The sequence below is a fragment of the Euleptes europaea genome, chromosome 1, assembly GCF_029931775.1.
Source record: "Euleptes europaea isolate rEulEur1 chromosome 1, rEulEur1.hap1, whole genome shotgun sequence".
NCBI lineage: Eukaryota > Metazoa > Chordata > Lepidosauria > Squamata > Sphaerodactylidae > Euleptes > Euleptes europaea.
The window spans coordinates 18,250,426-18,266,838 of NC_079312.1; the positions used below are offsets into that span (position 1 = coordinate 18,250,426).

Genomic DNA, 16,413 nt, shown 5'->3' on the forward strand with positions numbered 1-16,413 from the left:
ATGAACTTTTCAGCGTCTGCTTGGAGGACTTGATGAGCAGAAAAACTGGGGGTGTCAGGATCTTCTTTTTTGAATTTGGGATGGAAGATATTGCAACATGGATTTACAATGGAAATTATCTATTTGCAGAAGAGACTTTACCACCAATTTCCAAGGATGCTCCTCAACGATTACTGCTACTGTGGGAAAGAAAGAAATGCTGGAAATTCCGGATAAAGGGACTAATTTAAAAGAGTCTAGTGTCTTCTCTGGCTAAGATTGAAAAGGAACTGGTTAAAAAGATTGGTTATAATGGACATAGAACTATATATGATTTTACTAGAAATACAATATGTCTTAAATGAATGTTAGGGAGAAATGGAGGACTTACAAAATAATTTTTTAATGGAAATAATCAAATGCTTTTTATCATACTAATCCATTTATTATTAGTGGGATTCACTATTTTTTTCTTTTTTCTTTAATTCTTATTTTCTTTTTTCTTTCCTTTATATGATATTATTAACTATTAACCTTTTTTTCCCCTTGAAACATATAAATGTTAAAGAGACTAATAAATATTAACAATAGTATTAGGATTAGAATTTTGTGCAAAGGAGATTACTAATTCATCACAAGATGAAGGGAGGTGTAGGGGAAGTTAACAATTTTTTAATATATATATATATTTTAACAATGTTACCTATTCGTTTTTATTTTTTATTTTTTATGTTATTGTTAAACATTGTGATTATTAATTTTGGAAAAATAATAATAAAAATTTCCGATCCAGCTGTTCAGCTGCCCTTTTGAAACATCTGCTCTCAGCCAGTCTGACCCCCTGCTGAACTAACTGCTCTTTTCAACTGTCCCTCCCCGCCCCCCAAACATAACGTCATCTCCCATTGGTCACTCTTAGGGAAAGGCAGACCCTAACCTGTCCACCACACTTGCATAACTCCACTTTCTTCCACTAGCTACAGTTGAAGGAAGACATTCTGGGTCCTGAGTTTGTTGACAGAGGGGACAACAGAGAAAGCAGGGGTGCCTCCAGCCTGCTGGCCTCTACTTCATTACAGGGAGGATGGCCAGTAGATTAAAAAAAGGAAAAAAATCAAAAACAACTCCCAGACCCTCCAATCCCCGATAACCATTAACAAGTAGAACATAAAATACAAATCAGGTTTAATCCAATGAGGAGGGTTGGGGATGGGGACTGAAAGCAGGAAGTATAATAATCTCAAACTTAGGCAACACAACTTCAAGTGGGAACCAGAGAAGCAATAAAGAGTCTTTTTCTGTCTCAGGCCTTCTGCGGGTCACCCCTCGCCTAGGTCTTTGCTTTTATGGCTTGACTGTCTTTGGTGGTGTTGCGCTTGAGGATCTTGGTGCAGAGATTTCAGGAGGCAACAACTCTTTTGAGGCTCCTTCTCAGGTCTGCCTGTTATCTACACCAGTACCCAGATGGTTTCTCTCTTCCTCGTTTTCCTCAGAGCCCTCTTTTTCTTCTGTTTCCCTCCTATAGTTACCTCTCAGGGACAACCCCCCCCCCCCGCAACTCCAACAGAGGGCAAAATTGGTAGGGTTACACTTGGTTGCATCCAGCTTTTATGTAACTTTTTAAAACTGAACAAAGCACTAATTATATCCAGTCATTACAAGGAGATATACAGTTCTGGAGGGGGGAAATGAAACAAATCCTCTTTGTTTTGGGCATCATCAGGCAATCGTGGCTGCTAGAAAAGAGAGAGTTTGCCAGAAGCACCAGGAGCCTCTGAAGCTCTTCTGCAAGGACGACGAAGCCCTCATCTGTGTGGTCTGTGACCGATCCAAGGAGCACAGAAATCATGAAACTCTGCCTCTTGAAGAGGCCTACCAAGAGTACAAGGTAGGAAATCAACAAGGTGGAGGTTGGTGGGGAGGAGCCGTGGATCCTTCCCTTCTCCGTGGTCTCTTAGCAAGGAAACTCCCTCATTTCTTCCTCAGCCTCTGGGCCCAAATGGGGAGTGAAAACACCTCTTTGCCGCCTCCTTCCTGGCTTGGTGGCTCCCAAGGGCATTGCCTCCCTGCTGAGGCCAACTTGTGGCTGATATGGGGAGATTGACTGGCAGAGTCCTGTCTGGCAGTATTAAGTCTGGCCGGCCTATTGCATGGCTGAGGTGTGCCCGACTCCCAGTTTTAACCCCCCATACACACACACACACACACACACACACACACACACACACACACACACACACATACAGCTTTCTCTATTTCATTCACTATCCTTGAGTTGCTGTTTGCCTCAGGGCTGGTGGAGAATGCAAGCAGGTTTGGTTCAATTATGTGTCCACCACTTGCACAAAGCAGCTGTCAGGTAGCAGTTTAAATCAGAGGAGCGTTATGGGGGGGGAGGGAGAGTCAGACTCTTGATCTGTCAAGGTCCACTCGGACTGGCAACGGCTCTCCAGGATCGGAGGTGGAGGTCTTTCACATCAATTGCTACCATATCCTTTCAACTGGAGATGCCAGGGAGTGAACCCAGGACCTTCTCCATCCCAAACAGATGTTCTACTATTGAGCCACGGCCCTTCCACAGCTCTATGACACTACAAGAAATCCTTTTCTGTCCACATTCCCCAGCTGTGTTTGTGTCCACATAGCTAAAGGGTCCAGGTGCATTAAGGGCCTCTGTCAGAGTCTCTCCCCCTTTGGCATATCACTCATGCTCCCACCCACATATCTCAGCTTCTGTTGTTCTCTGCAGCTCTCATTTGCTCAGGCTGAGAATCAAGAGGTTGTGACTCATGCTCCTCCTTGCGCTGCTACCACCATCATGTCTAAGCGCCACCGCCTCGACCTGGGGGTAGACTATGCTTCCCGCAAGGAGCACGCCGCCTCCGATGGGAAGGATTGGGATCATGAATGGGATCGTAATGACACCTCCAAAGAAAGAGACCGAGACAGAGACCGTGAGAGGGAACAAGATAAGGAAAAGCATTTACTCGATTCTACTAACTCTGCACTCATTGCTTGTTTTGGGTTGCTGTCTTTAAAGCCAGCTGTACTGCCACAGGGTATAAACCCGTTCACAAACCTACCATACACACCTTGTTATTACAAGATTTTAACGAAGCGGCTTCAGCTCCCTGTCTGGGAGTATAAGGAAAGGTTTACTGATATCTTTATCAGGCACCAGTCTTTTGTACTTGTTGGTGAGACAGGTTCTGGTAAAACAACACAGATCCCACAGTGGTGTGTTGACTACATGCGATTACTGCCGGGGCCAAAGAGAGGTGTGGCATGTACCCAGCCCAGGAGAGTTGCCGCCATGAGCGTGGCACAGCGGGTTGCTGACGAAATGGATGTGATGTTGGGCCAAGAAGTGGGTTACTCCATTCGATTTGAAGACTGCAGTAGTGCAAAAACCATTCTCAAGTATATGACTGATGGTATGTTACTGCGTGAAGCTATGAATGACCCTTTGCTGGAACGTTACGGAGTAATTATTCTTGACGAAGCCCATGAAAGATCTTTGGCTACTGATATTTTGATGGGAGTTTTGAAAGAGGTTGTAAGGCAAAGGTCTGATTTAAAGGTTATAGTTATGAGTGCTACTCTAGATGCCGGCAAGTTTCAAATTTATTTTGAGAACTGTCCTCTCCTCACTATCCCCGGTCGTACATATCCTGTGGAGATCTTTTATACTCCGGAACCAGAGAGAGATTACCTGGAGGCAGCTATTCGAACGGTAATCCAGATTCATATGTGCGAAGAGGAGGAAGGAGACCTTCTTCTCTTCCTTACCGGTCAAGAGGAAATAGATGAAGCCTGTAAGAGAATAAAGCGTGACATTGATGATCTGGGCCCTGAAGTTGGTGACATTAAAATCATTCCATTGTATTCGGCACTTCCACCACAGCAGCAGTGGAGGATTTTTGAACCGCCCCCACCTAAAAAACCCAGTGGTGCAATAGGACGAAAGGTGATTGTGTCTACTAATATTGCTGAGACATCATTAACCATAGATGGTGTTGTGTTTGTCATTGATCCTGGATTTGCTAAGCAAAAGGTGTACAATCCTCGTATAAGAGTAGAATCTCTCTTGGTGACTGCAATAAGCAAAGCTTCTGCTCAGCAGAGGGCTGGCCGCGCTGGCCGTACTAGACCAGGAAAATGTTTTCGACTGTATACAGAGAAGGCGTACAAAACAGAGATGCAGGACCACACCTATCCAGAGATTCTGAGATCTAATTTGGGTTCTGTGATATTACAGCTGAAGAAACTTGGCATAGATGACTTGGTTCACTTTGATTTTATGGATCCACCGGCTCCAGAAACCTTGATGAGAGCCCTAGAGCTTTTGGATTACCTGGCTGCTTTGAATGATGACGGAGACTTGACTGAATTGGGTTCCATGATGGCAGAATTTCCACTCAATCCACAGCTGGCTAAAATGGTTATTGCAAGTTGTGACTACAACTGTTCTAATGAGATTCTATCCATTACTGCCATGTTGTCGGTCCCACCGTGTTTTGTTCGTCCCACGGAAGCCAAGAAAGCGGCAGATGAAGCCAAGATGAGGTTCGCCCACATAGACGGAGATCATTTGACTTTGCTGAACATCTATCATGCATTCAAACAAAATCATGAATCAGTTCAGTGGTGTTATGACAACTTCATTAGCTACAGGTCCCTGATGTCTGCAGACAATGTACGCCAGCAGCTGTCACGAATCATGGACAGATTTAATTTGCCGCGTAGAAGCACAGACTTCACAAGCAGAGACTATTACATCAATATAAGGAAAGCGTTGGTCACTGGTTACTTTATGCAGGTGGCACATTTGGAACGGACAGGACAGTACCTAACAGTGAAAGACAACCAGGTAGTGCAGTTGCATCCTTCCACAGTTCTTGATCAACAACCTGAATGGGTGCTTTATAATGAATTCACTCTTACCACAAAGAACTACATACGCACTTGTACAGACATCAAGCCAGAATGGTTGGTGAAAGTTGCCCCTCAATATTATGACATGAGCAATTTCCCACAGTGTGAAGCGAAAAGACAGTTGGCCAATGATGGCCAAAACAGTATCAATGTAGATCCTGTATGTATTGTACTGTGAGTATTCCTTGGACTGAAGTTTAGCAATGATGCTAAAGGACGTTCCAGAAATGATGGCCAGTTGTAAATCCCTCATGTCTGATCACATCGCAAAATTTATCAAATCTCTCAGGACTGGTAGACAAAACTCAAAAATTTTCTCATTGTCTCACACTTTTCTGATCTTCAGACAGGATAAGTTGGGAGTCCGGAGTTACATTTGCTGCTGTTGGGGGAGATGAGGAGACAGAAGTGAAGCAGGTTTCCCCTTTTCTTCTTCTTAGTTTTAACCCTCGCCTGGACGCACAGGCTCTCCTTCTTTCCCATCCTATTTAAGGAGGTCTAAACGCAGAGCCCCATGGCGCAGAGTGGTAAGCTGCAGTACTGCAGTCCAAGCTCTGCTCACAACCTGAGTTCGATCCCAATGGAAGTTAGTTTCAGGTAGCTGGCTCAAGGTTGACTCAGCCTTCCATCCTTCCAAGGTCGGTAATATGAGTGCCCAGCTCGCTGGGGGTTAAGGGAAGATGACTGGGGAAGGCACTGGCAAACCACCCCGTAAACAAAGTCTGCCTAGTAAATGTCAGGATGTGACGTCACCCCATGGGTCAGGAATGACCGGGTGCTTGCACAGGGGACCTTTACCTTTTTAAATGCAGAACAGACTCCCTATGCTTGAAGAGACAGCAGCAACCCATGTGAATACAGCCTGTCCCCCATATCCTCTATCAAAGAAGTATCCTGAGAGAGAAGTGAACAGCAATGTATATTTCACCCAATGTTATGAACAAAAAAAATCATATGTGGAAAAACACTTATACAAACACCCTGCCCACAGAAAAATGAGCACATGCACAGAATGGGTTGAAGTTTCAAAATGGATCTCATACTGATCCTACATCTATCCCAAGAATGACATTTCTGCTCAAATCATTAGGATTTCCAAGGGCTACATTCAGGATTCGGATGTTCTCCCTTGGCCAGAATTTGTCCATTTCTGATAGGAGTGGGCCTGAATTCTCAGCAAAGGCTAACAGCAGGTTGATGAGGGAAATATCCTCCACAACCTGAACAAGTCTTTATTTATCTGTTTAAAGGTGTATATATTCCTCCTTTTCTGTCATTCCAGGTGTCTCCCAGAAATCAAAACCAAAAAAAAAAAAAAAAAAACCATAATAGTTTCTGTGCTTCACAGTGTAGGTAACTTGGGGGCCGGAAGAACAGTGGGATTTATGTTCCCTTGAAACTCTGTGTGTGAACCAGCTATCTGTGACTTCTGGGGAGAAATAGGTGCTTCAGGACCAAGGTACAATTGACAAGACAGGACAAAAGGAAACAAGTGATTAAAACATGGAATTTGCGGCCAGAGGATGTACTGATGTCCACAGGCACAGATGCCTTTACAAGGGGATTAGACAGATTCACAGAGGATGATCTACCAGTGGCTACTAGCCATGGTGACTAAAGGGAACTTCTGCATACTAGAGCAGGCAACATCAGGGAAGGCCTCAGTCTCTGTGCCCTGTTGTTGGCCCTCCAGAGGAACTGGTTGGCCACTTTGTGAGATGCTGGACTAGACGGACCACACCTCTGATTCAGCAGGGCTCTTCATTTGAAATGAAAAGAGGCAGTTCATCCCCCCAGAATATTGTCGAAGGCTTTCACGGTCAGAGTTCATTGGTTCTTGTAGGCTATCCGGGCTGTGTGACCGTGGTCTTGGTATTTTCTTTCCTGACATTTTGCCAGCAGCTGTGGCAGCCATCTTCAGAGGAGTACTCCTCTGAAGATGGCTGCCACAGCTGCTGGTGAAACGTCAAGAAAGAAAATACCAAGACCACGGTCACACAGCCCGGATAGCCTACAAGAACCATCCCCCCAGAGTTCACCTGCTCCATACCCTGATAAATCCTGACTGGCTTCCTCAGAATGAAGCCTAGAGGAACTGCTGGGGCAGGTGTGGTAAGGGTTTGGGGACTGAGAATGTCCAGATAGTCTTATCACTGCAAAAACATGTAGAAGAACACAGAGGTAAAGCTTTTTATTTTACAAATAACTGGTTAGTGCATGACATGTACCTTTCGGCAGGTGAAGTCCAGAATCCAAAATGTCTGAGGAAGCAAAGGAACATCAAATAAGCAGCCAATCCTTGTACATATCCCAAATCTTGCAACTATAATATCAGTTAGCAACATTTTTTTTTTAGCTGAAATGAAAAGTAAAAGTTACCTCTGGGGAAAATTCTCCCCCAAATTTTACTGATGTGCAAATATTTAAATTTATGTACACTTAAAGTTAGCCCTGTCCTGGATGGCCCAGGCTAACCTGATTTCATCAGATCTTGGAAGCTAAGCAGGGTCGGCCCTAGTTAGTATTTGGATGGGAGACCACCAAGGAATTCCAGGGTCACTATGCAGAGGATTGCTATGGCAAACCACCTCTGTTAGTCTCTTGCTTTGAAAACCCTGCAGGGTCTCCATAAGTCATTTGCGAATTAACGGCACACACAAACACACAATATGAGCTTGTTCACTGTTCGTAATTTATGGCTGTTGTTGGACTGAGAACATGAAGGGAAAACATATCACAATTTTGCAAACCTACACTTAACTACTAAAAGGGACAAAGTATGGTTATCCAGAAGTTAACTGCTTTGAGTTGTTTGAGAGTTGCTTAATAGAAAGTATTTGTCATGGGTCAGCCCGCTGAAGCTCCTGCCAGGGATCAGTCTGCTGAGGCTTCCTCGGGAGTAGAAGATCTGGAAACTGCTGCCAGTGGACTCTCTCAATACCTTGGCTTTGAACTCGGACTGCTCTTGACCATGCTCCTCTTGCCTCTGGTCCTGGGACCTGACAGTATGCTAAGGACTGCAGCCCAAGAATTTAATCCAGACAAGCCTAGGATTCTTCCACACAGAGGTTTTCCTCTGATTTTGCATCTGAACTGGAATGGGGCTTTTGGGAGACCGACACAATGTTGTCTCCCATCTGCCACTTTCTGGGATATTCACTGCTTTGCTCTGAAGTTTCCCAAATAGTCTGTGGGCCAAGAGCCAAAAATATTGGTATCAGGTAAGGTAGCAAATTTCTTTGTTTTTCTGAAAGGTGTATGTTTATGTATTATATTTTATGTGATAAACCCATTCTGATTGGTAGCTTAAGCTTTTTATTATCCCATCCCCTACTTTATGATGTCATCAAGATGGCTGAAATGTTTCCTCCCTTTTTTAATTTGAGCTATAACCTGGAAAGCTAATAAACTCCCCTACAAATACTAATAACGTCTCCATCATTATCATTTTTGAGATGCAAGATATAAATCAGTAGTCATATGTTTTATTTAAAAATCTTACATTATCATTTCACAACTGCTAACATCTAATATTTCCCCAAACTTTTATTATTACTAAAATCATCTTCTGAGTCCTCTAATTCTACTGCAAAGTCCCCATCTGTTTTTTTCCTTATAGCTGTGTGTGTAAAGTGCCGTGAAGTCGCAGCCGACTTATGGCGACCCCTTTTGGGGTTTTCATGGCAAGAGACTAACGGAGGTGGTTTGCCAGTGCCTGTATTCCTTGGTGGTCTCCCATCCAAATACTAGCCAGACCCTGCTTAGCTTCTGAGATCTGACGAGATCAGGCTAGCCTGGGCTACGTGTCTGTAATTTACACATAGCAGTGCAAGCAAGTCCATAGGGCAGCCATAAGCAGTTTGGCAGCTGACAAGTATTCACACATTTGCAAGATAACTTATCTAAGACTGCAAATGGTGGTTCGTTCATCTAATCAGTGGCAAGATTGCCATCTCTGTCTGTCAACCATCCACAATCTTTTGTGTTAGATACATTTGGCTAGCTTTGCGAATAGCATCTTCAAATTCCTGCCTACCAGTTGATCCTAAGTGTGCATGAATAGGCAACCATGGGGGACGCTGGCTGGACTCCACCTCTCCACGCTTGGCTCAAAAAAGTTCATAGCATAGTTCATTTTATAGAATGAATCTTCCACTTCTAGGTAAGGGAGCTGAGGGAGCAGCAGTGGAACAGCTCCAGGCTTCTCTGGAGGACGCATGGGCGAAAACGAATGGTCTCTTTAGCCTCCTATATTCCCTGTTTCAGCCAGGATCGAACGCAGTTTGGCGAAAACACACTCGTTCGATCCTGCCTGAAACAGGGAATAAAGGAGGCTAAAGCGACCATGTGTTTTTGCCCATCGTCTCTGGATCATTTCAGTCTGGCTTCTGACCCAGCCATGGAACAGAGACTGTGCTGGTCACCCTCTCCGTAAAAAGCTGGATTGGGGTGGGTCAATGCTGCTACTCGATCTCTCAGCCGTTTTTGACACGGTTGATCATGATTTCTTGACCCACCGCCTCGCCGATATTGGTTTATATGAGACAGTCCTTCAATGGCTGATTTCAGACTGGGGACGGAGGGTGTTGCTAAAGGAGAGGGTCTCACCATGATACCCTTTGGTATGTGGAGTCTCTCGGGCGTTCCTCTCGCCAATGCTTTTCAAAATCTATATGCATCCCCTCGCCCAACTAGTCCAGAGTTTCAGGCTGGGATGTCATCAATATGTTGACGACACCCAGCTATATCTCTGGATGGATGGCCAGCTGGGCACTGTCTCAGATACGCTGGTCATGCGTTTGGAGGCTGGGGTGAAGCAGTTAAAGCAGAGTTGTCTGAAACTAAATCCATCAAAGACAGAGCTTATTCCAACTTCCACTATCAGGACTTTGCGGGTGACTCTGGATACCTCCCTTTCTTTGGAGGTCCAGGGCAGGAATACTGCCAGGACGGCATTTTACCATCTTCACAAGAGTACAGCAGCTGGATCCCTTCCTGTCTCACCCTGAACTAGCCACAGCGATCCATGCAACTGTCACCTCCAGATTAGACTACTGTAACTTGCTCTACACAGGGCTACCCTTGAGGCTGGTCCAGAATGCAGTGGCGCTGGTCTTTACCGGGACCCCTTGGAGAGCGCACATAATACCAGTGCTCTGCCAGCAGCACTGGTTCCAGGTTGAGTACCGGATCAGATAAAATATTATAGGGAAAAATCTTACAATCAAACAACAACAGGAATTATCTTTAATAACAGGCTGTAAACTAGAGAGTAAAATTAAATACTTAGGTATCTGGATCACTAAGTGTAGTATAAATTTATACCAAAATAATTATGTGAAAATATGGGAAAAAATCAAAAAAGACCTAATAAGTTGGGGGAAATTACCAATTTCATAGCTAGGCAGGATTGCCATAATAAAGATGACGGTTCTTCCAAAGATGATGTTCCTGTTTCAGAATTTGCCAATTCTGAAAGGAACTAAGATTTTCCAACAGTGGAAAAAGGTGTTGGTGAATTTCATCTGGAGTAATAATAGACATAGAATCTCTTATAAAAAATCTTATAGATGCCAAAGATAGAGGAGGTTTGGTGTTCCCTGATTTAAGATGGTATTATGAAGCGACTTGTTTTGTCTGGTTAAAACAATGGATTTTATTAGAAAATCTCAGACTATTAGATTTAGAAGGACATAATATGAGATTCGGTTGGCACGCGTATATATGGTATGATAAACACAGGGTGAATAAAGATTTTAAGCATCATATTATAACAGCGAGTTTATTACAAGTTTGGAAGAGATATAAGAGAGGTTTTGAAGCTAAAACTCCAGGATGGCTTAGACCTCTGGAGGCTTTTTCAAGAAGAGGTCCTAATATGGATCCTCACTGTAAGACTTATAGTGAATATATACAGTATGAAAATGGTCAATGGAAATTAAAAAGCAAGGAAGAATTAGGTATTTTAGATTGGTTTAAATATTTCCAATTAAATGATATATTTCAAAAAGATCAAAGGGTAGGGTTTATAGATAAGAAGTCAACTTTGGAGGTAATATTAGAATCAGAAAATAAAGGTATGATTTCCAAACTGTATCAACTGATATTAGAATACAATCTGGAACAAGAAAGAGTCAAAAAGGTTATGATAGCATGGGCAGTAGATATAGGACATAATATTCATCTGGAAGATTGGGAAAGACTTTGGAAAAAAGAATTTAAATTTACAATTGCTAGTAATATAAGAGAGAATATGTATAAGATGTTTACAGATGGTATATAACCCCAGAGATATTGGCCAAAATGGACAATTCTATTTCAGACAAATGTTGGAGATGTACAGAACAAAAAGGCACATTTTTCCATGCCTGGTGGACTTGCAATTTAGTTTAAAAAATGGTTTTTTTATATAAATATTTTTATTGATTTTCAATAATAAATCAGGGTACAGAAGGGAAAAAAGGGAAAATATTACATAAATGTTGTTCAACGTTGATATGCCTAGTACTACCCCCTTGTAGAATATAGTAATACATTAACTTACTAGTTAAAAATTTTTGGAAAAAGGTTGTAAGAGAAACTAACAATTTGATCTACGGGAACATAAAAAGGAAACCGGAATTCTGCCTATTACCAAAAGAAATGGAGAAAGCAGATAAGTCGATCTGTCATTATAGTTTTGCGGCTGAAAGAATAATACTAGCTAAATCCTGGAAGGGAGAAACTAGGCTTCTTTTAAAGGATTGGAGAGACAAAGTAATATATTTTGTACAAATGGCCAAAATCCCCCCCCCCCGGTAATTTCTTTACTTCAAAAAGTTAATAAAAATTCTATTAAAAAAAAGAGAGAGAGAGCACACATAATACCAGTGCTCTGCCAGCAGCACTGGTTCCAGATTGAGTACTGGATCAGATTCAAGGTATTTTTTATTGTCCTTCAAAGCCCTAAACAGTCTGGGACCATCACACCTGAGGGACCATCTCTCTCATTGCACACCCACCCCAAAGAGCATTGTGCTCATCTGGAAATAACCTCCTGGTGGCCCCTGGCCTAAGAAAAACCCAGCTGTCCTCAACCAGGGCCACAGCTTTTTCATCCCTGACCCCAGCCTGGTGGACTCTCTGTCAACTGAGACCTGGGTTCAGTTCCCAGGGCCTGAAGATGGATAAAGTGGGGTATCAAAATCTATTCTTCCTAAGGGCAAACATCACTGCAGGAGTTAATGGCTGTGGCAGTGAGATTCAATCTGGAAGTTTAGAAAGGGGCGTTGGTGATTTCCTGGTTAAAGCAAAAGAAACCTACAGGTGTCCCTGCATACTGTTGCCCTTGTGGAGCCAAGATGTGGAGGAATGCCATTTTATTTATTAAATTATTTCACTGAAAACTACACAAGAATTAGGTTATGAGCAGGGCATAACCCCCCAAACCGAATCAAGTTAACTCATATTGTGAAGAATATCAGGTCATCCATTCTAGCAGAGAGTAAAAAGTCTGATGCAAAATTCAGAATCTCTGTTTGTAACATTCATGGTGTTGCCTGGAGAGCCATCTAGGAAGAGATGCTGTCTGTGAGAGGTTTGGTGGACTGGTTTGGAGTTAAATCTGAAAGATGGCTTGACAATCCATCAGGGTCCATCTGTATTCCCACAGTTGCAGCTTCACCTCCTTAAAACTTGGATCCACTTTTGGAGGTTTGTCATAAAAACCACCCAGGAATGTGCATTGCAAGAAAGGAAGGGGGTGGTGTTTGGGGGCTCCTCTGGTACATTGCAAAACACAGCTCAAAATAGGTGTAGGGAGATTGTGGTTTACCTCGAACCAGGAGCTATGATCCATTCATTGACTTTCAAAGGAGTTTGAGGCCTGATAAAAACTGGATGTAACCACAGTTTCTATATAAAATGTTGGGTCTTTTTTCCCTTGAAAAAGAAGAGCTGTTTTTTATATGCCAGCTTTCTCTACCACTTAAGGAAGAATCAAACCGGCTTACAATAACCTTCCTTTCCCCTCCCTACAACAGACACCTTGTGAGGTAGGTGGAGCTGAGAGAGTGTGACTAGCCTAAGGTCCCCCAGCTGGCTTCATATGGAGGAGTAGGGAAAAAATCCAGTTCACCAGATTAGCCTCCGTCACTCATGTGGCGGATATAATAGGATCAAGGTCTGTCCTGCCTGAGGATCTGCAGCCAGGCTCACAGGAACACATGGAGCTGCCTTCTACTGAATCAGACCCTTGGTCCATCAAGGTCCGTATCTTCTACTCAGATGGGCAGCAGCTCTTCAGGGTCTCAGGCTCTTCCTGTCTTCAGAACGGTCTGCTTGCATATTGGCTGCCTGAGGCTTGAGGGGGTCTTTCCTTCTCTGGCCAGGGTCATCTGTATTTCTCTGGTGCTGATGTGTGAGGGAGGTGTCCCACACCAACTTGTTTCTCAGCTTTCCTCCTACTAACCAGCAAGGAGCACCATACCACCTCTGTGCCAGCACAGAGTGCACTGCAAACCCAACAATTACCCTGTGGGGCTGCAAATTTTGGTATTACACTCCTGGGGCAGAAAGTGTTTTACCCCATATTTGTGGCTCTTCTGTTACAGAAGGAATCACTTCAATTGGAGGAAGCTATCAAACCTTGCTCGGTAGAGTGGCCAGTCTTGAAATCATGCCAGAATGTTTTTAAAGATCAGGAAAAATATGGTGATAATAATCCTCTCATGTCTGCAAGAAGCTGGGAAAGGACTTTTGGAACTTCCAGTAAAAGGTGGAATGATGACTCTCTCCTTTCCCCCAACAGCTGGAGATGCCTACACAATGCCAGTCGCTTTTTATTTATTATTATAGCATTGTCATTGAGCATGGTACTTGCCAGAGTAGAGGAAGACAGGTTTTTGCCCTGAGGAGATTACTGTCTAAACCAGTGGTTCCCAACCTTTTTTTGACCAGGGACCGCTAGGACTTTTTTGTTCGGTGCAGGGACCCCAAGGTTCAAAATAAAAATTCCAACAATTTGAAAATAAACTTTGATCATAACTGTTAGTTAAACATTAAACTTAGAATAATATTTGAATATATATTTTTATAATAGAGAACTTTTAATTGAAAATATTAATTTATTATGGGTTTATAACTTTGTTTCGCGGACCTTAATTTCGTTCTTGCGGACCCCTGGGGGTTTACAGACCCCTGGTTGGGAACCAGTGCTCTAAACTAAGGCTCCCCAACCTTTTTGGGCCTGGGGGTATTTTGAATTTTGACACAGGATGGTGGGTGCAACTACAAAAAGGACACCATAGGAGGTGCAGCCAACCACACACACGGACACAGGAGCCCCATTTTCCTCCACACATTTCAAAAAAACATTCGGTGGGTACCAGGAAAGCTGTTGGTGAGTGCCATGGCACCCATGGGCACCATGTTGGGGAACCCTGGCCTAAACTTTGCCATGAGGAAGGGGAAGTGGAGGAAAACTGGAAGAATAGACAGCCATTCCAATTTTGTTTGGGAAATGGGGGTTAGGGGTTGTGCCCAAGGGTGTTTAGAATGTTCTAGTTCCCAGATTTTGTTTTAAAAGGAGAACTGTACAGCCATCACATTTCCCAATGTAACACCACAACAAAAGGGCTAACATTAAAAAAATGAAATGGGGGAAAGAGTACACTGTTGCAATAGATCATTATAATGTTACATTACCATAGTGACCTGTCATGCTTTTTTATAGTAACCTGTCATGCTTTTTTATTTTTATTACAGCTAGGCACCTTAAAGCAAAAAGTGGTCCATGCCTCCCTGGACCTTTGAGCAGGTCTGAACTTTCCTTGGCAAAGAAAATGAACTACATAACCCCACAAAAGAAGGAGAAGAAGAGTTGGTTTTTATATGCTGACTTTCTCTACCACTTAAGAGAGACTCAAACTGGCTTACAATCGCCTTCCCTTCCCCACAACAGACACCCTGTGAGGTAGGTGGGGCTGAGAGAGCTCTAACAGTGCTGTGACTTGCCCACGGTCACCCAGCTGGCTTCGTGTGTAGGAGTGGGGAAACAAATCCAGTTCGCCAGATTAGCTTCCACCGCTCATGTGGAGGAGTGGAGAATCAAACCCGGTTCTCCAGATCAGAGTCCACCGCTCCAAACCACCGCTCTTAACCACTACACCACGCTGTTGTAGTATGTCAATGGGAACAGGTCAGTCTGTTTTCCTTCCTAATAGGCTCTTTTTCTGCATGCAGGGAGTTTTACCTCTAAGAAAGTTAGCACAATGCAACAGGTTTACCCACAGATAGGGTTGCCAACCTTCAGGTGGTTCCGTGCAATATTCATTCAAAATTTGAAGTAGGGTGCCTTTCCTCTTTCTTGGGACGACAAAAGTAAGAGAAAGTCTATACGAAATGGAACTTTACCGGATTTCCATTGCTACTCTACTCTTGGTTCCCGGTGCTGTATGAAGTGACTGTTAAGTACACCACAGATTACGAACTGAATTTAGCCGAGCGCTGCCGGCATATGCTTACAATTTGTATTTGTATTGGAACTTTGTTCTAATTGTATATTTGTTGCGTTAGAAGTGGCTGTGTTTCTAATGTTCCAATACATTACTCTAACTGCAAGTTTTGCATCGTGACTCTCCTGATTTGGATATTTCTGTTTAAGTGCCATATTTTGAATTCTTCACTCCTGTAAGCACTTATTAGCTGTTTTTTGAATACAACCTTCAGGTGGTGGCTGGAGATCTGGGATTACAACTGAGCCTCAGGCAACAGAAATCAGTTCCCCTGGAGAAAACAGCTGCTTTGGAAGGATGACTCTATGGAATTATACCCCACTGAAGTCCCTTCCCTCTCCAAACACTGCCCTCCGTAGGCTCCGCCCCCCAAATCTCCAAGTGTTTCCCCGACTCGAAGTTGGCAACCCTACCCATAGACTAAGGCGGTACCGTCCAGGAAAAGCTCTTCCGCTGCTGAATATCTAAACGGGGGTTTCCCCCGCGTAAGCAACACCAGGGCGGGTCATGTCTGCCTGTTCGCCAACCTCCAAGTTCAGTATAGGCGGGTCCCTGCCTTGCATAGCTCCTCCTCTTCCAAGCTTTGATAGCTTCATGGTTGAAAGCTTAGGCTGTATACAGACAACTGGAACCCTGGGCGAGGCGTGGGATCTTGCAGGTAGAGAACCAGCGCGTCAGGGAGCTGGGGGTAATGGGAAAGTCTTTCTGTTTGTTTGTTTGTTTCTTTCTGAGTTTCTGAGTTTGTTTCTTTCTTTCTGAGTTTCTTTCTTTCTGAGTTTCTGAGTTTGTTTCTTTCTGAGTTTCTTTCTTTCTTTCTTTCTTTCTTTCTTTGTTTCTTTGTTTCTTTCTTTCTGAGTTTGTTTCTTTCTTTCTGAGTTTGTTTCTTTCTGAGTTTCTGAGTTTGTTTCTTTCTGAGTTTCTGAGTTTGTTTCTTTCTGAGTTTCTGAGTTTGTTTCTTTCTTTCTGAGTTTCTGAGTTTGTTTCTTTCTTTCTGAGTTTCTGAGTT

The 16,413-nt window shown here is 43.3% G+C and overlaps 2 protein-coding genes across 2 annotated transcripts in view; both read left to right on the forward strand.

Annotated features, from left to right (window-relative positions):
* The window catches only part of LOC130472817 (zinc finger protein 436-like), a 248,869-nt gene that overhangs the window by 134,318 nt on the left and 98,138 nt on the right, over window positions 1–16,413 (forward strand). The window lies entirely within an intron of this gene.
* Window positions 2,798–5,092, forward strand: LOC130491835 (ATP-dependent RNA helicase DHX15-like). Its single transcript, XM_056865645.1, has one exon. The coding sequence runs from the start codon at window positions 2,798–2,800 to the stop codon at window positions 5,090–5,092; it is 2,295 nt and encodes a 764-aa protein (XP_056721623.1).